Source organism: Pararge aegeria, chromosome 9 (genome assembly GCF_905163445.1).
Source record: "Pararge aegeria chromosome 9, ilParAegt1.1, whole genome shotgun sequence".
In the NCBI taxonomy this organism is placed as follows: domain Eukaryota; kingdom Metazoa; phylum Arthropoda; class Insecta; order Lepidoptera; family Nymphalidae; genus Pararge; species Pararge aegeria.
This window is the reverse complement of record NC_053188.1, coordinates 2,742,417-2,769,326: the sequence shown is the minus strand read 5'-3', so window position 1 is coordinate 2,769,326 and position 26,910 is coordinate 2,742,417. Positions and strand designations below refer to the sequence as shown.

The 26,910-nt window shown below is 37.1% G+C and overlaps 1 protein-coding gene across 1 annotated transcript; it reads right to left on the bottom strand.

Moving 5' to 3' along the window:
• On the bottom strand, positions 1–26,910 carry LOC120626384 (aminopeptidase N). The gene is made up of 17 exons (XM_039893894.1): positions 26,875–26,910; positions 24,504–24,588; positions 21,407–21,554; positions 19,755–19,869; positions 18,548–18,742; positions 16,458–16,613; positions 15,085–15,224; positions 10,045–10,234; positions 7,724–7,874; positions 6,707–6,918; positions 6,072–6,255; positions 5,190–5,391; positions 4,214–4,488; positions 3,192–3,391; positions 2,131–2,290; positions 1,861–2,015; positions 1–776 (listed from the first exon to the last, which is right to left on the bottom strand). The coding sequence occupies exons 2-17, from the start codon at positions 24,570–24,572 to the stop codon at positions 524–526; spliced, it is 2,805 nt and encodes a 934-aa protein (XP_039749828.1). The 5' UTR covers positions 24,573–24,588; positions 26,875–26,910; the 3' UTR covers positions 1–523.

Sequence of the window (26,910 nt, the reverse complement as noted above, 5' to 3'; positions counted from 1 at the left end):
TTCAACATGACGTACTTAACTATAATAACAGTGTATGAATATATATACAGTTAATAAACAGTATTATGATGCAAATACATTGGCAACGGTACAGTTACAGTAGAAACACAGTTAATAACCGACACTGATTAACGCTTTAAGTTAATAATCAATTTAACCCAAAATCTAAAAAAAAAAGAGAGATAAGAATAGCTATCCATATTCTTATGGACACCGTAATGTAGGAAGAGAATTTATTTTTCGAACAGAAAATATTTAATCATGAATTATTGATTTCGGACGTGAGCTAAGCTAAGCATTCCAGTAAGGCTGCGCACCATGAGATAGTTATCTCTACCCATTACTCGTATTTTTTTTATAGATATTGACGAGATAATAGGAAGACATAACTCTTTTTGCGCGCATCCTATCTCAACAGATCAGTGTCGCCTGAAGCCGGAGAGGAAAGTAAACATTTTGTTTGTGTTGTTTGGCTCTTGTTGACCAACTAACCAACTTTCGTGTGCAAATCGCAGTTCTTATACTAATCTTCGTTCTTCTTAGCAGCTTCCAGATAATTGTCCAGCCATTTCTCGATAACGGGTAGGTTGTCCGCCGACCACTTGGCCTCCTCCCTTATATTCCTCATGGACTTCTCTATGATGTGTTCAGCGGATCCGAACTCGCCTTGATGCTCCACGTAGAAATTTGTAACTAAGTCAAGACCCTCCTGTGTTGTGAACTGGGCTGTGGCGGCGGTTATCATATTGTCCCAGATGTTAGTTCTACTTGAGTACCTTAAAACATAATAATATTACTAATACCCGTTTTCAGTAACGACGACTTATCTTATCTGTATTATCCGGCTAAATTAAGTGGTCCATCTTCGTAAATATAACTTGCAGTGAGGTACGAACTAAACCTAATCGGGTTATCTATCATATATAAAGCACAAAAGATCCTGAAGGGTCGAAGTGCATCCGCTGAAGCGGGCCTCATTACAAGATAGATAGATATATAAAGTACACGTATGGTCATTTTAAAATAATACAGGCGTGTCTAATATTTTGGACTACGTTGACCATAACATATTAATACATAAACTTAGTGTATATGGCATTAGAGGGAACGCACTGGAATAGATCAATTCATATCTGACAGGTAGGCAGCAATTGACGCAGATTACAAGTTTAGTCGGGTACAATAAAACTGAAACTGCATATCTATCAGAGTCAAAAACTGTAATAACTGGAGTTCCGCAGGGTAGTATATTGGGTCCACTGCTGTTTATAGCATATATTAATGACTTTCCCAGGGTAACCGATCATAAGATGGTTTTATTTGCTGATGATAGCACAGTGATCTTTGTGGGTGAGGATAAAATAGAATTTGAAAATGATATAAATGATACAATATGTAACATTATTAATTGGCTGACATCTAACAGTTTAATTATTAATCTTGACAAAACAAAAATTATGACATTCATGAATTAAGGTAATAGTATGGCACTAGACATTGGTATTAGTAGTGGTAGTATTTAGGTAAAAAAATTGAGGTAACAACAAACACAAAATTTTTAGGCTTGCAAATTGACAATAGCCTTAATTGGAAGAATCATATTGAGAATTTGTGTTTAGTATTATTATAGTAAGTAGGAATTAGTGTACGATCATATATATTTTTTGCATGCCATCTAAGGCGGATTGTTTGTCCCTATATTTTGTGTACCTACCAACAATGTAATCCAATCTGCAAATAAACGATTTGATTTGATTTGATTATAATCCAAAATAAAGCCTTATATCGATGGAATAATATATATAAGGTTCTCGTTACGAGCAAGTATGATGAAAAATAATATTTTCTAAGTATACTCACTTTTCCTTGAGAATCACCCAATTTTTTGTAAGGAAATTAAACAACGTTGTATATCCCTGCGAGCTACCGGTTAGCATACTAAAGATTAGGAACATGTCAGTTTCAGTGAAGTTCCCATTTTCCTCCAGTACTGTTACGTTCAGCAGCTTTTCAATCTACAAATAAAATAAAACATTTTACTCTTTCATCAATAAATTATGATAAAAGTTTTACTTCAATCGCGCGTAAAGGTTACACGCACACACTTTCTTAATAGAATATTATGTTTACCTTGAATTCGTCCCGTGGGCATCCTGCTAGGGTTTTTAACAGAAAAGTCCTTTCACTCTGCTTTCTGGATGGTGGGAAGCATATTATTCTTTGTAGACCAAAATCCCACTCCTTTTGCGTTCCCCATCTGAATACTGGGCAGAAGTACTGGTTGGATATACTGTTGAGATGAAAATATTTATTTTTAGTGTTACTCTGCACGGAAAGGAGGATATAGTATATTTATAACCTGTAAAAATAATAGCTATTATGAAGTAGACAATCTCTAATATTCCGAGCGTAGTGGGTGGTTTAGGGGCGCCCAATATAAAATTGTGTACTGTATCTGTACGAATCTTGTGAGAGAAAATAATCAGGTCTAGTATAATAAAACATTGAAGAATTAATAATGTGTGTTTTTTTGCTTCTTTTTCAGTCATGCAGCAGTGGAGCAACGTATTGGCGTGATTACTAATGTCACTTTTAAATTATGTATTCAAATCTACTTATATATATTATGTTTGTTATATATTTACATAAATTAGGAATATTTTATATTTTAATATTACGTATATTTATGTAAATTATCTATGTATTTGTATCTTTACTTTTTGGTATTTATGTATATCTATCAATATTCTTGGCACTATCCCGTTCTCCTAAAACTACAAAGTAAGTCCTATCTACAAAGTTTGCCTGTAAGAGATTGCTTGCAGCAATAAGGCCGCCTTTGCATGTCTACATTGTGTACTGTATACTCCTTACTGTTTCTTTTCCTGTATGTTATACTTGCAATAAAGTGTTTCTTCTTCTTCTTCTCTATATATAGTATATTTGTATATATAGGTGTATATGCAAATATATATGTTTATTTGTGTGCACCACCTACCTCTCTTCTTGAGCTGTGTTTTACGCCTTTGGTTGCCAGGAAGAGATCGCTATGTAGCGATAAGACCGCCAAATTGTATAGTTTTCAAACAGAAAAGAGAAGTTTACAACTAAATAATTCTAATTCTTACCCGATGGCACTAGACAAAAAGAAAACAAGTAATAAGAAAATATATTAAAACGTGGCAACTCACGGGTTTCCTTCATCAGGATTAGGGTCTACCGTCCATTTGCTGTACTGTTCTTGGACTTCAAGTATGCAAGGTTTGTAGCCCGCCTTGCAGAGGAAATTCCTGGTGGACGAACGTAGACTCTTCCTCCAATTTTCTTCGTCGTCCCTCACGTCTTTTTTCAGTTCATCGTAGAGTGGGGTGAGTAGGTTTCGCACATAAGCCTAGGCACATAAAATTAATCTAGAAATCGTGCCAGGACGTTTTAAAAAGTATTTAAATTTAGGATTTATTTAATTTATTAAAAAACTTGTAACAGATCGGATCGTATTTTTTATTTAAGTTATACTTCTTTTGGCGCGTCAGGGAAAAATGATGAGAGTAAATTTTTAAGATGCGGGCGCACACCGTCTCAAAAAGCCGACAGCATGAAGTTAGTTATAGTCAACATTTAAGTTTTTCAGAAAAAGCTTTGACAGTGTACACTTTCAATTGTCAAAGTCTGCGGGCTCATTCCGGTGATTTAATTGATTCCAGTTGAATCAATTAAATCACCGGAATGAGCCACAGAACAAATATCTATTAATGTTGAGTGAGACTTGGATGTCCGATAATAAGACAACTAGATAATGATAAGTATAACTTCTAACGCGTGTTCATAAGTACACACAAGTCTTTTTTTTTCCTGATTTGGTTTTTTAAACTTTTATGGAGGGTACGCATCTGAATAATTATGTCATCCTTTAAATTATTGGTTACGGTTGGTAGATCTCATAGCGTGCCATGTTAGCTCCTATTGGTCTTTGAACTGTCTGCAAGCACGTCTAGTAACGTTAATAGCCCATTGAAATTTTCTTTAAACAGATGAACTTTCTAGAGATCTGATAGGAATGTAAAACCATTTGTGAAGTTAAAGTTGTTAGTTCTTCTTAGCAAAAGTAGCCAGACTTAAGTACCATTATACGTTTGTAGTAAGAAATTGCCGGGAAATTATGCCCTGGAAACGAAAGTGGTCTGCATTAGAAAGCTGCTTGAATGTTACTTACCCGAAATTTATCATCTATGCAAGAGCATATGTGCCTCCCAAGGTGATCTATCATGGTAAACACTGGATCCCAGACCAAATGGTGTCTTTCATGCTTTAGGAAAAGCGTCATGTTCAAGGCTGTAGCAAAAGACAGCTCTCCAGCATAAGCCAAGTTCCAAGCATCGTGTAGTAATTTTGCTCTAGTAAGCTCAGGTATTTTGGTCCTGTCTTCGCTTTGAAGGTACTTGGATATTAGGTTCCAGTTATGATCGTCGTAGTTTACAGGAAATGGAGCTGGAGAAGAAGAAAAATACAGTAAGGCAAAACTTCCAGAAACTGGTTTCTTTCGGAACCCATAACGGCCACTACACTTCTATTATATCTTGACAAGTGACCATCGTCATCATCTCAACTAAAGTACATCAACTGCTAAGTTTTTAGGGATTTTCACGCGCCATTCTTCTCCCGTTTGCATTCAGCGGTTTTACGCTTTTTGTTAAATGCAGTTTGGCCACCTTGTGGAAGGTCTAACAAGCTTCATCTTCCGACAAGAGGTAACCACACCAGCACCTTTGAACTATGGTTAGAACGTCCATTAGTCCTACGAAATATGCACCGCGCTGCATGGAACTTCAGCTTCGTTGAGATTACCCTTGAAACTAACACTTTATAAAAAAGCCATTATAACTTTGTTAGGACTTCGGTCTCACTTTTGGGGGGGACCAAGTTCGATCACCGACGCGACACTCTCCCTTTATAGAGTTATGTGGGTTGTAAGCAATTATGCGGTGATGGGAAACATCGTGAGAAAACCTGCGTAACTGACAGTTCTCTATAATGCTCTCGAAGAGAAGTCTACAAATCCGCACTTGGTAAGCGTAGTGGACTACGGTCTACACATTTCCTTTCTGAAAGGAGACCCGTGCCCAAGGACTGTAATGGATTCATAATGATGATGGTGATTTAAAAAGGTGGAATCACCATGATTAACTAACCAATCTCCTCAGGATTGACAATGATGAAGTGCTCCTTGTCCGGCATATTCACAAGGTTCAGATCCCTGTGGTTCCTCATCCATGTGATGGGGGTGCTGTTGGTAAAGTTCTCATCATCGCTGCGCCACACCACGATCGGTGCCCACCACAGCATCTTATCAGCGTCCGGGACATCGTGCGGCCGTTCACGCAGATAAACTTTCTATAACAAGAATTTTTTTTAACGAATATAAGCGTTCTTTATAGAGTCGTTTTAAAGATAATAATTTTTAGTAATAATGTGCGTCTCGTCTCAGTAGAAGAAAAATAGATGCGTCACAGGCCAAACGCTTCGGCCGATCGTGCATCTCTATCGCTTATTTTGCACTCTCGCTTGCACGTTTAGCTCAGGCAGAACGTGACAAAGAGTCATGCTTTAACGTGCGTGCAGCCAGCTTAAATCGATTTATGACGCCAAAAAAAACTAACTTCCGAATCCGATCTAACTGTTTTCAGTCGCAGAAAATGTGTAACTATTACTATCTCTGATAGAAATCTGGTTATAACCCGATATACTAATCCATAGCATATGCGTAACCCTTTCGAGTTTACAGGAGTGATATTATATTGCGTGATTGCATATTTATGCAATCGTGTTTTATTATCTGTAATTTTTGTAAGCGTTCCGTTATCTATCTCCGAAACTCTCCGAAACGGTCTCCTAGTGGAAATTATATACTTGTAATATTAAAGTGGGGTTGAAAACTCCTCCTATTCCATGTCACCGTGTTTTGACAGGTGGACACGATCATTTCACCCCTTGACTGGGGATTTAATTTTTGTCTCGTCACATTTAGCCGTCAAATTAGCCGTGTTCGTGGTCATTAAAACGAAGTGGTGTACCTGGGAGACCATAGCAGAGCTGGTATCGGTGTTCCTCTTGACGGTGATAAGCGGCAACCTGTCCTTGTCAATCCAGCTCGCGGCCACAGTCTTGATGTCCACGTCGCTGGGTATTCTGCTGTCTTCGATCGCCGCCTCGTGCAGCGCCTTCCAGATGTCATCGCCGGTGAAGGTCTTGAATTGTCTGCAACACTTTTTAATAAACGAAGCACAAAAGACGGGGTGTGTGTCTGCGTATTCCTGTCCTGAACGGATGAACCGATTTTTATCTTTTTTTTTGTTTGAAAAGTGAAGTAGTTTGTTTAGTAAGTGTTTTTACCTATGTTTGATGACATTTTTTTTTTCACACCTCTCTTGTAATGGGTATCAAATGAAAGTCTTCATTAATAGAATACTATCACATTATAACAATCACAAAATGGCGAATATTTTTTTTTCACATCTGCCTTAATATGGAAACCAAATGAAAAGGCCTCACGCCTTGTACCGTAGAGTATTGTAGCACGCTGTTCCAATGCGGGTTTTAAAGGTTATCTATATATCTATATTCTTATTACTAAGAGGAATGATTTTTTTATTAGTTTGTTTGTTCCGAATAGGCTCAGAAACTACCAGCGTAATAGTAAAACTCTCACTTCAACTTCATGAATGACTTCAGCGCTTTCGTAAACGTGGGTGCTCCAAGGGTGTAGTTGAACATGCGGAACAGTAGCTCAATCTTCGTGCAGGCGGTCTCTTGCTTCATCCCCGTGATCCGGGAGTGCGGGTACCGCTTGCTGAACTCGTAGTACAGCGAGTAGAGTACTGTCATCGGCCACTTGCCCTCCATCTCCGAACCGTCGTTTATCTATCACGAATGATTAAAGAATATAGATTAAAAAATTAGGAACACGTGTCAAAAAGAACATGAACAAGTAATTTTTTTATAAATAAATAAAACCTGACATGTATAAGTAAAGTAAATATAATATAATTATCAAACAACCAAATGCGTACATCACATCTTATACTGGTGAGTAATTAAATTAAAAATTTAAAAAAAACCTACACAGTTAATTGAGGGAGTTGTAAATGTTAAATTTAAAATAAAAGATGGCGACTACTAAAAAATTACGAATTACATTTTGTTACGTGTATAGTATTATACTAGCCAATTGATATCCATTAAACATGGAACATTCAACAAACAAATATTTCATCTTAATTTCCGAGTTGTGAATAAATATGTAATCCACCATTTTGTGTGGGCGCGCGGCGGCCATCTTGGACCGTTTTTCCAACTAAACGATTTGGTGCACGAGAACAACTCAAACACTCAACACAAATATTTGCATATCTATAATTTTAACAAAACTAATTATTATAAATTATAAAAAAAAATATTAAGTGTATCAATGTGGAAGTAGAACTATGTATTTATTAAAACAAAAATTTTATTTTTCAAGTCATACAAAAACTTCAAGTAAACTACTTTATAATCCGGTAATTAATGACCGAATGCTTCGTCAACAAATTGCAGTGACGCACAAATAAAACACGTGCGGTAATTTGAAATAAAACACGCGTGCTTAATATCCCAGATTATGAGACTCAGGGCGCTGTAAGATAGATACAACTTCCAAGCAATTGTGATGAAAAACTTGGTCTACTACCGTGTAGGCGACCGCCGCAGCCATGTATCCGACAAGCGCCTTATTGATGTGAGCGTCAGACCACCAGGCAGGTGTCGCCAAACCGCCGAGCCACTGGTACGAGATCTCTTGCGCCAGTTGCAGGTAACCACGGTTGCTCAGATCACTCTCCCTTGGTGAATAAAAAAAAATAACACTTATTAAAAAATAATTTATTCAATTCACACTTCTTGTTGGTTACCTTGTTGAAGTACGAATCACGAAACCCTAGCTTCGTTTCACGAATTAACCTTAAAGTTTTGGTTAGGAATGAATGCACTTTTACTGTACACCAAAGAAAAAAGTGGTTCAACATCATTAACCCCTAATCGGCCCACTACAGGGTCTTCTCTCAGAATGAGAAGGGTTAGATATATGAGAGCAAGAGCTTATAACTTGGTGGCATTATTACTACACAGCGATCCTTTCCAGGCAACCAAAGGCGTAAAAGAAAAACATAGATGTGAGGCAGGTGGCGCAATCAATAAGATTGTAGTAGTCGATTTATTGCAATTTTTATAATTAGTGTTGTTACCTACACTTGGAGGAATTATCAATGTTATGAATATAAATTGCAAATAAAAATTTTCGGAACTGACAGGATTTGAACCTGCGACGCTCTGACAATCGCTTTCTCCAATTAAGCTACGGCTCTCCTACCGATGCCGAAATTAGTATATTGCCTTTCACATCAGTCTTATAGCCACTGTAGCGTCATCTAGTAGGAAACGTTGCAGTTTCGATCTACTTTTTCAAAGGTCTATATTACAATGAGACACGTTTGAAACAAGAGATGACACATTGCTTTTTTATAATTTTTATAATTTTTTATTAGTGTTTTTACCTACACTTGGAGGAAGTTAGCCCTTTACTGGAATCCTACCTGGTGGCAAGTGATGATACAATTTTAGATGCGTAGTAAAAAGAAGTAGAAGTAAAGGGCAAACCAGTTAGGGGTATATCAGTTATACTAAATCGGTATGGGTTAATAAGGGTATGGGTTTCCTCAGCGGTTTCTACATGGCATTTTACAGGAACGCTATGCACTTCTTTGTCGAAAGGCTGGTAACTAGCCGCAGCCGAAGCCTTTCCCAAATCGTCCCTACCAGAGATTGAACGTGTGAAACGTGTCGAATGTACCTAATTTCAATAGTAAATAATAATAGTGGAGTAGAAAATATAAATATTTACGTACTATGGAATCGGGAACTTCCAAAATTAAAGAACACAATCAAGTGAATGTAAATAATTGCTCTATACAAAATGTTAATAACTACTACAATAAATAATTATTTAATAAATACTTGGTTTATTTGTACAAACTCAATAATGGATGATATGAAGTTAATAGGACAGGCTGTTTTAACGGCGCCAGGCGGCTAACTGATTCTGATTATTATATACAGGATTCATACTGCTACTACTGATACCCTGCTTTCTGAGTCAAAGGCCGTGGGTTCGATTCCCACTACTGCAAAATGTTTGTGTGATGAGCATGAATTTTTTTCAGTGTCTGGGTGTTTATATGTATATTATAAGTATTTATGTGTATTATTAGATAATAAAAATATTAATCAGTCATCTCAGTACCCATAACTCAAGCTAACGCTTACTTTGGGGCTAGATGGCGATGTGTGTATTGTCGTAGTATATTTATTTATTTATACAATGGGTGTAGCTAAAGTCTAGTATGCTGTTGATAATTAGGTATATAAACGCTCATGTGACACTATTATATATTCATGTTTTAATGCCCTATATAATACAACATTTTTCATTATTTTCATTTATTCAGAACATTGGTAAGGGTACAGAATTGACAGAATAAACATGGTGCCACGATAACTGTTGCAGTAGTATAAACTGTATCGCAACAATTAACGCCCACCTCCAACAATAAATGTATAGTACCAATAAAACAAAAGTAGAACATAGTAAATGCCAATAAAAAAAGAGAATAAGAGTGAATTAAACAAAGATAAATAAAAACAATGATTAAGTTTCAAATACAAGAAAAAAAAAACAATAAAAACATTCAGCGACTTATTTATGCGGGTGTGTGTGTGTGTGTGTGTGTGTGTGTATGTGTGCAAGTGTGTGTTAGTGTTTGTGTGTGTATATGCATGTGTTTTATGTGAATGTCTATAGTTTTGGCCCATTTTAAAAACTCTGTTGAAGTAGGAAGAATCATTTTATTATCTTTTCTTCATCACAGTAGGATAGATTCCTAAGCCAATGTAAAATAGCACTTAACTAACAGCTTACTTAAATAACAGTTGCATAAATAACCATTATTTACTCACTTGAAAATAATCAGCCCCCAATTATCTACTGGTTTCACTCCTTGATAGTACGGCAAAGCTACGATGTCCAGTCGAGTAAGAGGTAGGGGCACCTGCCATAGATATGCCACCTGCGTGATCACTCGCAGAACTTTCTTATTAACGCCTTCTAAAGCTTGCAAGTACTCGGGTCGGCCTAATACGCGGAGCTCTATAGAAAAAAGAGAACAGTTTAGTGGTCTCATCTTTGTGATTGCCTACAATATAAAAAAAAGTGTGTGTAATTATGTACACGCGATAGACGTTATACTTCTTTGGCGTAACAGAATAAAAATCTTTTCAAAAAATTTATCTTTCTCCTTATTCTGCGTCTGTAGAAAAAAGAACTCTAACAATAGTAAAAGGTATTTAATACATTGAAAGATTGATTATAACGCATTATCTAGTTATCTCATTATCGGACCAAGTTTCATCATTAAAATTTGAGATTTTTGTTTGTACAATTGATTCAATGAAATCACCGGAATGAGCCCGCAGACTTTGATAATTCAAAGTGTTGACAAAATTGTTGACTATAGCTAACTTCGGGGTGTCGGTTTTTGATATGTTCTACGGTGTTTTCGATTGCGCATCGTAAAAAAATTACTCTCATCATTTTGCCCTAACGCGCCAAAAGAAGTATAACTTCAAAAATTAAATTATATTCGTGTATTAAGGAAATTCTATACTAATATTATAAAGCTGAGGAGTTTCTTTGTTTGCACGCACTAATCTCAGCAACTACTGATTCGAATTTGTAAAATATTTTTGTGTTGTATCGCCAATTTATCGACAAATGCTTTAAGCTATAACATCACGCTACTACTAATACGAGTGGAGCATCAATAAAAAATGTTGCACGAACGAGATAATGATTCCTTCTGAGGGCGCCCGTTAAATTAAAATTAAAATTGAAAAATTCTTTATTCTTGTAGTCCTATCACAAGTACTTATGAAACGTTCGAGCTCATATTGTTTACATAATTGTTAGAGAATGGTGACAACTTCATCCGCCAACTCAAACCTAAAGCTACGAGGCCCGAGGGTTCCAAACGCGCCCGGGGGGAAAGACGAGCCCACAACCAACTTATTCAGGCATTTTTTTCGTTATAATCATCTCACAGTAAATGAATATTAAGCTATGAAGTTAGAGCAATTCAAACCCAAGCTGTTAATATTAACAGAGAAAAAATGTCGAATCCAAGTTAAAATGGCCTTTTTCAATCCGGTTAAGCGGAATAAAGTTCAATAATAAACTTTTTCGATAAACGATAAACCAAAAGAAAGAGGGGTGGGTTTTATCATCGAATTCAGATTCCGTCGTTAAGAGTTTGGTGGCGAACGCGAGCAAAATGGCCGACTGTAAAAACAAATATAAAAGGGACAAATATTACCTACAACTGAAATAATAAGAAGATTTCAAAATATTAAATTATTATTAAAGCCTTGGGATTCTTTGTCCGGGTTTAGTACGATTTTTCCAAATCCCGCTGAACGTTGTTACACGGTTATACGTTACTCTCCATCCTATAAACTAACTCTACGCCAAAATCTATTGCTTGCAGTTAGAGCGGACAAACACTTTCGCGTTTATCATATTAGTTAGAATTAGGACGAGCAAAGTCTAAACATATTATGTTTTAAATCTTATACAAGCAATTGGCCACTTTTTTCGGTATAAACTGCGAGTAGTCATCTGATTTTATTACGGTGTATAGTAGCATTATTTTTATTATCATTCTCAACTTATTAATGTCCCAATGCACAGGCATCCTGCTATAAAAGACCAGCTGTTACCTGCAGTTTCACCCGCTTTGACTAGGCTCATAAGATAATGTTATATTGGCCACGCTGACACCATGCTCTTAACTCCCTCCCCGATACGTAATATTAATTTTTCCTCATTTCCTAAATAACGCGACCAAATAACTAAATTTAAAGCAAGCAAACGGCTAGGTTTATCAAGGTTAGGACGGCATTTATTTCGCTCCCTTCGGATTGGAAGGATTTAGAACTAAACCAACAAACCAACGGAGAGTTTTAGTAGGGTCTCGAAGACTTTGGGACTCTGCATTACTGCTCGCTCCCTGTGCTAAGATCTAAAGTCTGTGCAAGCAGGACATTCAAAAATCGCATTTTTGGGTGTCTTCATCTCCACAAAAGTAGCATTCCTCTCTTGGAGCTTTCCCGATTGCGAAAAGGTAGGTGTTTAACATTCCGTGACCTCTGAACGCCTGAGTGATCCATCGTTCCAACATGCTACCTGTTATCGCACTCCTTAAGGTCCCCAATTAACTCCCTTGTTCAGGTACCTTTTCCCGCTCCTGACTACTCTTTCTCGGAGTGCAAAGGAGTGTTTCGGGCTTTGCCATACTTTTCTACCTCCTCGGTTTTCACTTTCTATATTCTGTTTGTCTGTCCGGTTTACGTATGTTAAAAGAATCAGAACAGAGAAGGATGAAGTGACGGAGAAAAAGAGCCAAAAGTGAAGTGGCTGTAGAAGTAACCCGTCCACAACCACTGGTTCTTAATACTATCAATTAAATCAGTATTGTTTTAATGTTTTAGAATTATGTCTTTATTTGGGGGGATCGAGATATCATTACTGCGTTTAGTGCTGTTCTTCTAGACAAAGGTATATGTGTAGTGAATACGCATATTATTGTAGAAAAAAGTAAATTTATTCAAACTATTGTAATTAGATTATTTTTGTGCGCTTACATTCTAAACGCGGCCTAAACCTTTCGAGATAGATAAAATTAATCTATTAACGTATTGTATTTTTAATAACTTCAAACTGCCCTACATAAGATTCTACAACCGTTCGAAGCCGAGGGGTTGCTAGTCATATAAAACTGTAGTTTTAAAGCAAGGTTAGTTTACTTTTAAGTCAACAAAATTGGAAATTGTCAACACACTACTAATGAAAAATCTGTGTTTAAGCTTTTGCCTGTAGACCTATTTGAATAAATAAAGTTTCGTTTGAATAAAATCATTTATTGGAAAGCGTGTGACATAATTATTTTATGATCCGCGCCAAAAACCTCGAGACCCCGATGTATCAGCCATAAACGAACGTCATTACTCTTTGTTCAGACGGGGGCGCAATTTCGCCGGAAAATGGTGAAAGTTATCATAAACTTTATGGGCCCATAGCCACTCGTTTTAGGACTTTGTACACTCGAGTGTTGAGATTGAATCGGCGAAATCTTTGGCAGTTAAAAGTCAAGGGTGAAAGTAAGTGGCAGATATAAAGTACTTATTGAAAAGATATTATGGACTGTCTTCCATCGGTTTCTTCGACATGTTAACCATCGCTATACAGCGCGGCAATGCCATGCAATGCCAGTCTGATGGGCACTTTTGGTCCGGGAGTACCAGTAACTTTTTGACTAAGCGTAAGCCTATTGTGCATTATTATTATATACAACGTGTCAATGAAAACCCAAACAATACTTCAGTGGGTTTAGAGGCACATTATTTATTGCCATAGTTTTTACTGAAAGAAGATATAACAGCCCTAACATCACATGAAAATATAAAATCAAGGGTCTCCTGTGACTTTATTAGCGTAACGTAGGTTATATATTCACAGGTCACACGTTTCTTACCTTCAATAGGGTTGTCATATATAAACACTTGGAATGTTTTGAATTAGTTTGTATATATAAATATCATCATCATCATCATCATCAGCCTATCTCAGTCCACTGCTGGACTAAGGCCTCTTCATTTACACGCCATCTCGGTTTATTGCTGGTTAGCTGCATCCAGTTCTTCCCTACTGCATTTACAATATCATCTCTCCATCGAGCTGGTGGTCGGCCAATGCTTCTGTGTCCAGTACGCGGTTGCCAATTCAGAATCACTCGGCTCCACCGCCCGTCCTCCCTTCGACATATGTGACCCGCCCAGTTCCACTTCAGGGCCGCTGCTCTTTGAACGATGTCAGTGATTCCAGTTCGGTTTCTGATCTCCACGTTGGGAATCTTATCTAATAGAGACAAACCTAACATCGCTCTTTCCATTGCCCGCTGAGCCACTTTGAGCCGGTGCACAACCTTCTTTGTAAGGGTCCATGTCTCTGCTCCATATGTCATAGTGGGTAGGACACACTGGTCGAACACTTTGCGCTTTAAACAAAAAGGAATGTCTCCCTTAAGGACGTCTGAGAGTTTCCTAAAGGCTACCCCCCCGATATATAAATATGCTTCTTTTGTATTAATATATTTAGGGTGATTCCTTATTAAATATACTTATGCACCGTTCAAAAGTATTTTGTAATTCCGTTACACGTTGTATATGACTGTTTCTGCATTATTATAATAATAATTATTATATATAGTAGCGGTGATAGCCCAGTGGGTAGGGCTAACACTTAACTTCCGGGGGCCGTGTTTGAATCCCAGCACGCACCTCTAACTTTTCTTAGTTATGCGCGTTTTAAGCAATGTAAATATCACTTGATCCAACTATGGAGGAAAACATCGTAAGAAAACCTGCATGCCTGAGAGTTCTCCATAACATATTTGAGAACAAGGGTGTATGGAGTCCACCAACCCCGCACTGGGCCATAGTGGACTACGGCTTTAACCCCTTTTCATTGTGGGAGGAGACCCGTGCGCTGTAGTGGGCCGGTAATGGGTCAATATGATGATAATGGTGACGATATGCTGTTTAATGCTCTGTTTTTACACCACTATTCCCATACAAAATTTCACTAAGACAAGTTATACACAAAGTAAACTTTTCGACCGGTCAACATAACTTTTCTTAAATATAATATGAATGAATGTTGGTGACAGAATTTTTCCTATCCAAATGTCAGAAACTGATATGATACAGTCGAGTATATACAATGTAATAATGATATATGCGCTACATGTCACGAGCTGTACTGCGGGTCGCTAGTCTGGCGTAATACGTGACGCGCATGTCGAGGTCATCGGTGACGCGATCCAATGTTTTTTTTTCCAAATTCGCTCAAAACTTTACCCTTCAAAAAAAGTTTAAAGTCCTTACCAATCTTATTTCCAATGTCATCCATATATACAATATTTTCCCCCTGCTGCTTTAGATCCGCGATGACAAGACCAAGCGTGAACGTCGATATGGGAGGTGTCCTCTGAAAGTGGTCCCAGACTGCATTTGGTTCGCCATTGCTAAGAAAAAATCATATTAAAACTTATAACAGACCACCTTTTTTCAGAAAAGCCTTCTTGATTACCTATTTTAACTTCTATTAAATATGTATTTTTTTTAATTCCACTGCAGTGTAAGATAGCGGGCGAAACTGTTATATTGAATCCATACTCCTAGTCGGTTTTATGCGGCATTACTGGCTCGTCTTTGTCAGTAGGGCAAACTAACTACTGACAAAGACGAGCCTACCAGACCAAAACCAAAGAGATTTTTTTTACTTTTAAGCATTTATAATTTTTTTTTCACACTTGCGCTAATATAGCCAGCCTGCGTGCTCGGAAATTTTCATCCTGCTTGCAATCAAATCACGGGACTCATGTGATTGGTCGAAAATTTGCTCGCCACAGCGGACGCGATTGATCGCATTCGTTTGGCGTTAGCCTTAAGACGATGATGGTCTAGCTGCGACAAATTTCATAAATAGGTGTTTAAAAAAACTATCTGTCTCGCTGAGCCTGAACTCCTCTGCTGTACGGCTGCAGCTCAGGCCAGATTTTACCTATAAAGTTTTGGCGACCTCGACGTTTCATATTAAAATAAATAAATATTTATCCTTTGTTTCTAATACAAAACTGAGCCGACACAATTATTTTTGGAATACAAATTTTACTTTCTTTCATGTTATTTTTATCATATTTGCCTTGAGTGCATTAAACATGGCGGTAAAAGTGTGAATTTTTGGTTATTCAATAAAATAAACTTTCTAAAGTCACTCTCGCTCATAACTATAAATACTCGTGTTAACACCAAATTGAAATATTTAAAACCCTTTGTCCTAAGTGTCTACAGGAACATATTTTTTTAAATCAAATTATAAAGCACCACATAACTTTAATGATTATAAATTATATCTATATATATTATATATATATTTTTTTAAGTGTTTCTTTTCTGTTTCAACTTAAATTTTATTTTTCATTTTTGTTTAATTTAATTCCAAGTTGTGTACACGTACTTTGGGTTGTAGCTTAGAACAAAACTTGTTATTATTTATATTTAGATCTACCTTTAGTTATTACGTGTTTTGTGTACCTATTAACAATAAATAAATAAATAAAAGTGATTAGCTTTCAAGAAAAAAAATGATAGCAAAATGTCTACACTACACTTTAAAAATGATTGCAGTAAATTCATTATCCATGGAAGAAAAGGGGGGATGCATCTGTAAGGAAATTCCCGCCTCTTAAACTTACATATCCTCAGTCTTTGCGACAGGTGTATTGCTCAGAGCGAGCATAGTCCTCGGTCGAACAACGCTCACTTCGAAAATAGTCTTGTAACCTGGCTCGTCGAAACATGGAAACATCCTCCGTGCGTTTGTTGGCCGGAGTTGAGTGCCCGCTACTATGCTGAAATTAATCCATTACGTGAACAATAGCTTAACATTCCAACTTATACTAACCGATATTTCATCGTCAACATCGGCTTATTGTCATCCCAATGCTGGGCAAAGGCGAAGTAAGGGAATTCGCAAGTAGACTGTACATGGAAGACGTTGAAGATTTCCAAGTCGACTTGGTACGCGAATTCTGCTAATACGTATCCGTGTGGTAGTCGAAGACTTCATTGTAGAATGCACCAGAGGTATTCAGACACAGGAGAAGGAGAGAAGGTTTGAGAGCATAAACCAACCAAGTTACTCCAATTCGGGTTGGTGGGCTTAAACGATTATGATCACGTGCTGATGATAATAGCCGCGACCGACAGTTTAGCGAACTCTCCGAAGTACGGCACCACAATGTTTCTCTCTCCGGGCTTGTTCTGTCAATTTATAACAGAAATTTTTGAAGCGAAACTTATTTAGAATCGTTGTGATTTCAAACCCGATGAAACGAAAAAATAAATCCATAGAGACAAAAACACATAAATGTATAGGATTCAACCGGCGAGGGAATGAGATAGAATACATTATACATTTTTTTACCTATTCCAGTTACCATGGAAACTAAATAATATTGCATGGGATTTTTTTTAATTTTTTTTTTCTTTTATTTCTCTTCTGTTATTTGTGATTAAAGTTAATACTTAAGTTTAATTTTTTATTTTTATTTTAATGTTGAAATAACTTTATCTAAAACAAATGTAAAGGAAGGCGAAACGGGACGGTGCGGCTGAATAACCAAACCGTCGGAGCAAACTGAAAATCCGCGCTGGGCATTGTCGCCGATGCACAGTTTCCGGCCATTTGCTCCGTTCTCAGAAATCTTTATACATCTCTGTGTCTAGTGAAACGATTGAAAGAGATTGAATTATTATTATTATTAAAAATATCCTACCGAATAATCGTTGAGCATACTACCTTTGTCAGTGGCGTGCATAGAGGGTATACACAGGGTATGCAGATGATATAAAATGAAGAAAATCTCCAGTATCTATCTATATATATCAAAGAGAAAGTGTGTGGGTATGTTCCGTATAGGCTCCAAAACGGCTGGACCGATTTTAATGACACTTTCAGGGAATCTCCGGAACTGTCAAACTGTCAAATACAGATTTTATTTGCTATGATCATATTCTATTGTTGGGTGTACATGGTTGTAGATAATGATCTCCACCCGTTCGAGAAGAGAATAGAAGAGAATGAATACGGAGAGAAATAAATGATTTAATATATTATGAGACTTAAATTAAAAATTTAATGATGTAAGTTTATTGTTTAAATAAAATAAAGCAAAATCTAGCCCGGCGAAGCGGGCTGGGTACGCTATTGAGTTATAAAAAATTAAGGATAGGCATTGTAAGAGTTATAAAAAGACTACTCTCAGTATTTATAATCGTACTTATCGTATCTTATCGTAATCGTACTTATCGTATCTTATCGTACTCGTACTTTATAAAGTATTTATAATCGTACTTGGGACTCGTATTGCCGTGTGGTGACGGCAGAGAATACAGTTGTCACCACCCCTCTTCTTCCCGCGGGTGTAGTACGAGGCGATTAAGGGAATATAACGGAGAGCGGACAGCAGCGTCCTCAGTGCTATTACTACCATCTACTGCGATCACCAACGCGCCTGCCCAGCGTGTTGATTATGGGCAAATCTTCCCATTAGGAGAGGCCTTTTGGTCTAGCAGTGGACTGTAATAAATTCTTCACTATATATAATCTGCATACCCTGTGTATACCCACTGACCTTTGTCTCCGAAACGTGGTCGCTTGCCATAGAGCTTTACATACACATACATAGATTCATTAAATCTCGAGTAAATACTGTTTACTGCGGCTTTTTTTTAAACCCAAATAAACGAGGACAAAGTACAAAATATATATAAAAACTTTTACCGCTCGACGTCCTGGTTCGTATAGTAAGTTGATTTGAAGAACGCCTCCGTACTACCAGTCTGCATGTTCCCTTTGAAGCTGAAGTTTAAATGGCCCACGGTTGATTTGGGCACCGACTTCTCCAGACGGAGGGTGAAGATCGGCTTCCTTGGATCCATTGATGTTTTCTTTATTGCAATCTTTTGGGGCACTTTCCTGTTTCAGAGATTAAAAATTATTTATTTTATTTTACAGCCAGCGTTATTACTATAGTGAAATAAAGCCGCAATCACAAAGTTGTTTACAAAAGCGCCCAGGTGCTACAGCGTTCTCGTGTAATAGCGAGAGTCTCATTAATATCAAACATCAGAAGTGGGATTTCAAATGCATTCGATATCAGAATGGGGATGTCTCATTAATATCTGACATTAGGAGTCGGTTGTCTCATTAATATCCAACTTCAGAAGTAGGATGTCATATTAATTGATATCTTTTATATACATTTCTTGTGTGCGTGTGTATGTCACTGAACTATTTGAATGATTTTTTTGATATGCGTTTGGATGGCACCCTGGATGGTTTAGATTCACAAATCAGCCTGACAGATGACGCTGGGGTCCGCTAGTAAGTAAATACTTATCTTCAGGGAACAGGATAGCACTACTAAATTTAATTTTCCATCTGAAGATGCAGTAGCATATAGTTGGCTCACGGTCTTCTACGCATTACTAACACTACAATACAGCTCTTATGCGGGTTATGTCCAGGAATAATAATTTCTAGGACTGTTTTGTGTATAAACTATTTCAGTGATATAAAATAACTGTAAATTGCTTATAAAATTTTACCTATACTTTCGAAGAGTGCAACTCTAATTTTAATATTAGTGCATTTTTTTGTTTATCCTTCCTTCACGCCCTAGCTAATTAAACAGACAATTAAATACATTTTTGGCATAGACTTAGTTGGGAGGGAGTAACTTAAGCTACTTTTGGACGTGGAAAACATCAAATGCTTAAGAGCGGTTTCCAGTTCTCACACGGGCATGTTTGAATGTATGCTAAAAGTTAACGTGTCTTAGCGAATGGAAGGACACAAAACATTGTTTATAAAAGCGTCCTAAAACAGTGCTTTGTTCGGTCATAATTTTTCAAATTACCATGCTAGCAAAGCCAAGTAAAAGCTAGTTTCATAATATTTTTAATATGTCTAACGGTGTAGGACTTACGAGTCACTAGGTATGTAGGCCTTGACTTCCGACTCAGTGATTTCAAGCTCGTGAGCGCAGTGAACGGTGATCGTGCTGGAGTCCTCCAGCCACGTGACATTGATGCTCACGTGACCTGAAAATCATAGTCACCATCATCACAACGATCTTCACAGCGTCTCCATACTTCCTTGAAACTATATTTTTTTATTGTCCTATCCATGAACTTAAGAACACCGTTATAAACGTAACACTGTTATAAACGTAACACAATTATATCCTTCACAGTATGTATCTGTTACAGACTGCATAAGCTGTAACATTTTTGAATATGTTTTCAAATATCCTAACCCGAAACACTTTTCTACGTTTCATATAATAACTAGCTGTTGCCCGCGACTATGTCTGCGTTTGATTTTGTTTTTTAATGTGGCATTAAATTTAGTTGTAGATCTAAAAAAAATTAAAGTATTCAATATCGCTAAGTCTTAAATGAGAGGTTTGCTGCTGTCCGCTGAAAAGTTCTGTCCTCTATCTCCAACCACAGTTTTGGCAAAATCAAACACATATTATAACCTCTATAGAATAAAAATAGTTATTCAAATCGGTTATTATTTGTCCGAGTTATGGTGTAAAATCGTCAAACACTCATTCCCTCTCCCAAAGGAACCGAGCTTAAAGTCGGGATAAAAAGTATCCTAGATTACTTCTAACACTTCTAAGAATATGTGTACAGAGGTTCATGAGGATCGGTTTAGAAGTTTTTGCTTGAAAGCGTAACAAAAAAACTTACATTGACATTTATATCATTAGTAGGGATAGGGATTTAGTTACGCTAATTTTTAGTTTTAGTTTCCTTGGTTCTTGGCATATTTATCGCCTGTTTAATGATAAATTTAATTTTGTAAATAAATCCCTACTAATATTGTAAATGTCAATGTAAGTTTGTTTTTTGACCCAAAATGTACCTTCTACCTTATCGCGCTATTGTATTTGCATTTTTTTATCTGCAGGGCTATCACAGGCAGCAGACAAGAATTATATCCTCCGATTATTATTACGCACATATTATTGGGATATTATTTTCACTTGCGCGCCCATGCTCTGAGAGTTAATAAAGCTGTGGGAGAAGATACATTTTTATCCTTTCCCCGGGTAGATAACTGTGTCCTGCCCATGCTAGCCGTGCTGTGGTATACAAATAGTCTATTTGTTCGTTCATACGAATTTGTTTCTTGTTAAACTGTTAGAAACAGTATAAACGACTTATCACTACATTTGGTTTTGAAGACCTCTCTAGCGCCACGATGAGCGCTGTAGTTTTTGTTGTTGTTGAAAGCTGGAGGTTAATCCCCGGCAACTTGGGTATATATAATTTCAGAATTTTCTCTGGTCTGGTGGTGAGGCTTCAGCTGTGGCTAGTTACCACCCTACCGACAAAGACAAGCTACTGATTAAGCGATTTAGCGTTCCGGTACGAAGCGCGAAGAAACCGAATAAGGGTACTAGTTTAATTTAGCTGCCATACTAACCTAACAGGTTATATCTTCACTTAAAAGCAGGTGAGATTGCAGTCAAGGTCTAACTTGTAGTGAAAAAAAAAACAGTTTGAGTGCTTGCATCACGTTCTGCCTGAAAAGCCGAATACCTAAGAATTGTTGGTCAAGGCTTACCTTTGAAGAGTGCGTCTTCTAAATACGGCTCAATTTCTAGCCGGTATCCGGTAGGCTCGACCGACTTCTCCAGTCTACTCTCAATTGTCAACCCGTGTGCGTTGTTCAGATCTATACTCCTTGTTTTTATGATGTGAAACAATTGCATCTGTGGAATTAAAGAACTTATCAAGGACTGGTCAATAACAGATAAGTAATAAGTACTCGTTATTCGTAAGATATATTATTCTCGCACAAGATGTAACGTTTTTTTATATTTGTCGTTTAGGCGACAATGGAAATACACACAATGATTAAACTTTAAGTCCAAGAGACACAGTCCGCCGACAACAAGGCGGGTCTCTTTAGCTACGGATTTGCATGAATAGCAATTATTTTTTACTGATTTATTGCGATTATATTTCGGTAAGAAGGTCATCCAATACTTCTTCTTACGGATTTATGAGACTAATTATTGATTCATAATGAATGTTTAAACTGAGCATTGGCTCACAGGAGCACAAATAGGAGTAAACAGCATCATCATTTCAACCAATCGACATCCACTGCTGGACATAGTTCTTTTGCAGGGAGTTCCACAATACACGGTGTATTCAATTAATTAATATATTACATATTTGAATACACCGTTATATACAATTAATTAATAATTAAGTTATTCAAACCACCTCAGGCGAGTCCCTGGGCCGCTTGCCTCCAGCGGCTTCCAGCGACTCGCCTGATGTCATCTGTCTACCTCGTTGGGGGCCAACCTACGCTGCGTTTACCGGTGTGGGGTCGCCATTCCAGCACCTTAAGACCCCAACGTCCATCGGTTCTCCGAGCTATGACACTTCAGCTTCGCGACTCGCTGAGCTATGTCAGTAACTCTGGTTCTTCTACGGATCTCCTCATTTCTGATTTGATCACGTAGAGATACTCCTAGCACAGCTCTCTTTATCGCCCGCTGAGTGACTCTGAGGCCCATAGTTAGCGACCATGTCTCAGATCCGTAAGTCATCACTGGCAACACGCTCTGTTCGAAGACTTCTCTACTACTCTACTACTGACTACACTTCGAGTAAACATCAATAACTTCGAAATGTTTAGTTTATTTTTATATTTATTTATTTATTATATTATTTACTTTTTATCTATTTGTGCACACTAGTTTATGTATTGGCATGTAGTTATTTGCATGTATGTATTTTAATATTTGTACCACCAGCAGTCTATTCTCCTCTTCTTTTTTTTTTTCCTAATTCTAAGGTTGCCTGGCAGAGATCGCTATTAAGCGATAAGGCCGCCTTTTGTATTACTACTTCTTTCGATGTTTCTGTTTTTGTTATATTTTAAATGTTGTGGTATACAAATAAAGAGTTTTAATAATAATAAAAATGTCAAGTGTGTTCTTAAGAGAGACTCGTGCAATTCATCGTGGATCCTTAATTTTTGTACGCCACAATATAACTTGTAAAGAACGAAAAGATATAGTTAGTCTTTTTGTGCAACACATATTTGAAATGTCTTGTGTGGAGCTGGAGCTTTCAAATTGGGTGTGTATACCATCCCCCGTCAGGCGATTTCAACCAATTTTAGGATGTAATGAAAGATGTGCTGTTGAAATGTTGATATTAGATTAAATAATACATCTACAACTACTATCTAGTCTACTATCAAAAAAAAAAATCTTGATTTGCCGCTGTTTGAAAAATAGAAGACTGACAAATTAAATGACTTGTTAATAAAAACCGCTTATAAAAAACTACAATTTATTACTCAAAAAGAGAAAAGCAAATGTTTTATAAGCATAATAAGTACCTACTCTTATACCTAACTTTATAATAAGTGTATTAGGCCTAAGCTTCTATCCCGTAAAGGATCGCTTCGAAGATCATTTTCAGCGCACTCATAATGTCATTACTGTAAGGTCGTATCGCGTCGTAATATGTGATACTATAATGCTTTGGTTACATACAACGATAAAGGAAAACGTTTTTTGTTACATAAGGAGGCCTCGAAAGAATTCTAGTTTACTAAATTCTGTAGGACTGGAAGTATCCAGAAGTGATACAAGCCAAATCATCACTATATTTTAACTGACTTAAAAGACTTAAAAAAATTATGAGGTTCGCAATTGTTAAACTTATTATAATTCTGTTGTTTTTTATGTTTGTTGGCTCAGAACTCGGTTATTTATAAAACTATTTAAATAATATTTTACTTTAAAAACGGGAGTACAATTTATCTGTCTCTCATCGCACTGTCGTGATTTCTATCCATGATCGGCGTCTGTGGGGCTGTAACTGGACGAATGGCTAATGGAATAAAACCTAAAACCAACAAACCAAAAAAAAACAAAAACTAACCAGTAAGCAGCTATTTTATGCGTGGATAGTTGATTTTACGACCGCATATATTTTTTTTATATTTTCGGACCAAACTTTACGGTGTCTGGATATAGGTCCATTGCATGTACTTCATGTAGCACTGCCTACTTTAAAGTTTTGTAATAATATCGATAAGTTACTTTTTTATCATCTGGCTAGTTAACACCTGATTAAGCACCCTGTGCGCGCCACTGATGGGAACTCGTTCTAGGGAAGACATTTAATTTTTCCACTCTTTTCGCTCTACTTATCATAATCATCACGTCAACCAATAAACGTCCACTGCTGGACATTGGTCTTTTGTAGGGAGTTCAAAATACCAAGGTCTTCTGCCGCTTGGGTCCTCGTCTGGGGTCTACCTGCGTGGTTTTTACCGAGGTCACCACTTCACCACCTTGGGATCCCAAAGTCCATCGGTGCTCCGAGCTATGTGCTATGTCATGAGAGCTATGTCGATAACTCCGGCTATTCTACGGATCTCATCATTCCTGATCACGTAGAGAAACCTTCTTCGAGCATAGCTATCTGAATCGCCCGCTGTGTAACTGTGAGCCTTGTTGTGAGATACAGAGAGAGCCATAAGTCATAACTGGAAACACGCACTGTTCGAAGTGCTCGCTTCTATTCATCAAGTCTGAAACCATCATAACAAATCAGCCGGCGGGGCGCGTCAAAATAGATGTTAAACGACGTCAAGTGAACGAGGTAGGCCGGGGCACGTAACCCACCTTATCCGGTGGAAGGCAGTGGGAGAGTACACACAGGCTCGCCAACACGCCGACTTGGAGGGCGTACATGATTGCTACGTTATCACTGCAAAAGAAAATTAATTAAATTTTCAATTGGAAAATACTTTACACAAGTATATATTTAAAAAAAATTGTCTCTTTCTCAAATGGTCTCGGCAATACAGGTCACCCACCTGTATTGCCGAGACCATTGGTTGCCTGATAAAAAGGGCTACCTATGAAGCAAAAGTAAGAAATAAAAGTATTAGAAATAAAAAACGTAGTTTCTTGTGCAACAACACCAGAATGAAATATTGAAATCCTAAGGATAAAATCATCGCCGTATGTGTAATTAGGCGAAGATTGTGAGCCGGTCTAAGACTGTTTTGCTTTATAGAAATCTAAAGTGCCTAGCAAGAACACCGGCACCCTAAAAACGTCCAGTGCATTGCCGCTTTCTTTAAGATTCCTCATCCTTGACAACACGTAAGAAAGCTAAGAGGAAACACTACAGACATTCTATTCAAATACTAGGAAAAACGTTAGTCTCATAAATGATTGGCAAAACCACAAATACGGAAGAAAAGCGCGGCGGCACAGCGTCTACGTTGTTCACAGAAATATAATAAATTAATAATGGCTACATGCTACGAATCACGTGAAGCAAAATAATGATGATTGGGAATAAAACAAAATCGTAATGTATTTGTGAACAGGATCCAATAATAGGCATGCATAATTTGGATGAAAATTGGATGACGAATAAATAAATATACTACGACAATACACACATCGTCATTTAGTCCCAAAGTAAGCTTGTGTTATTCTATGTTATTGTCCTTTTTTATGATTATTTTGTTATTGTTTAGTCGCGAGGATTCAGTGACGACGAAGATAATGGGACTGGCTGAAAACCAGTGCTGCGCTTTTTAGTATGCAGCTATACTGAGCCAGCTGCTTTGTCATACATTTTTTTTATATACTTTAACAAATTTATTACACAAATGTAACATTTTACACAAATGTGTGACAATAAAGACGATTTTTCTTTCTTTCTTTTTCTTTCTGTGAGTACTACTAAGATGACTAATGAATATTTTTATTAATAGTATAGGTACATAAATACTTATTATCAGTGGCGTGCATGTAGTTAATGACCAGGGTTCGCATAAAGCAGAAAGATGGCATAAAATGGAAAAAATCCACCTGCTATATGAGTTATATCAAAAAATAAAGCAGTGTTTTTACTTATTATATACAGATAAACACCCAGACACTGAAAAACATTTATGTTCATCAAACAAAATTGTTTACAGTTGTGGGAATTGAACCCACAGCCTTGGACTCGGAAGCAGGTTCGCTGCCCACTGCGCCAATCGGCCGTCAATTAATTTTATTATGAAAATAAAATAGAAGGAAAAATCATCAAAGTCTATATATATATAGAGAAGAGTCTCATAATCACCACGCTGGGCAGAGGGGCTGGTGATCGCAGTATATGGTAGCAGTAGCAAAGAGGACGCTGCTGCCCGTTTCCCATTATATTTCATTAATCGCCTCGTACGACACTCGCGGGAAGGACCGGGTTGGTGACTATACATTCTCCTCTGCCGTCACCAATACACAGCACAAGAGAAGGTCTCACAACAGTTATTTGCGTAAGTACGTTATTAAATATCATATTATTTGAATAACACACACGTTTACATTGATGTCATTTAATATCAATTACGAAGTCACAGTGTATTCCAGTCTCCAGCCATTAGCTGGAGTGCAAATATTACAAACCAATGGTTGCATTTAACACATAGAATCAATTTAAAGACATGCAATTTTTATACAGTATAATATTACAATAGCGGTAATAATAATAAGAGTAAAAATAAAATTAAAAAAAATCAGAAACATTAATTAGAAAATTCGTGTTCAATATCAAAATAAAATAAAAAAGTCACAGTTGTTTTTTGTCATATTGAAAAAAATCATCTGCGGAGTAGAAATTTTTCCCTTGCAACCACCTACCCTACAAAAAACCAACCCTTAAGTATTGCAAAAGCCTACCCTTAAGTATTTATTAATCGTAATCTGGAGAATTTCTTCTTTTTATATTCTGCGTACCCTGTGCATACCTTCAATGCACGCCACTGATCACAGTTGATGAGATACAACTGATGGCAGACGGACATACAGATAAGGACAGCGTATTCTTAGTAATAGGGTCCCGCTTCCCTTATCCCTTTGAGTAAGGAAAGCATAAAAATGACTAAATCATAAACACGACGATATAACTAAAATCACGTATAAAAATCTATTTCAAACTCATGTGGGTGAGTGGGCTAAAAACAGCGGTGTAAAAAGTTAATCTACTCACCAGTCAGATCGTAGTGGCGGGCCGCAGCCGTATGAA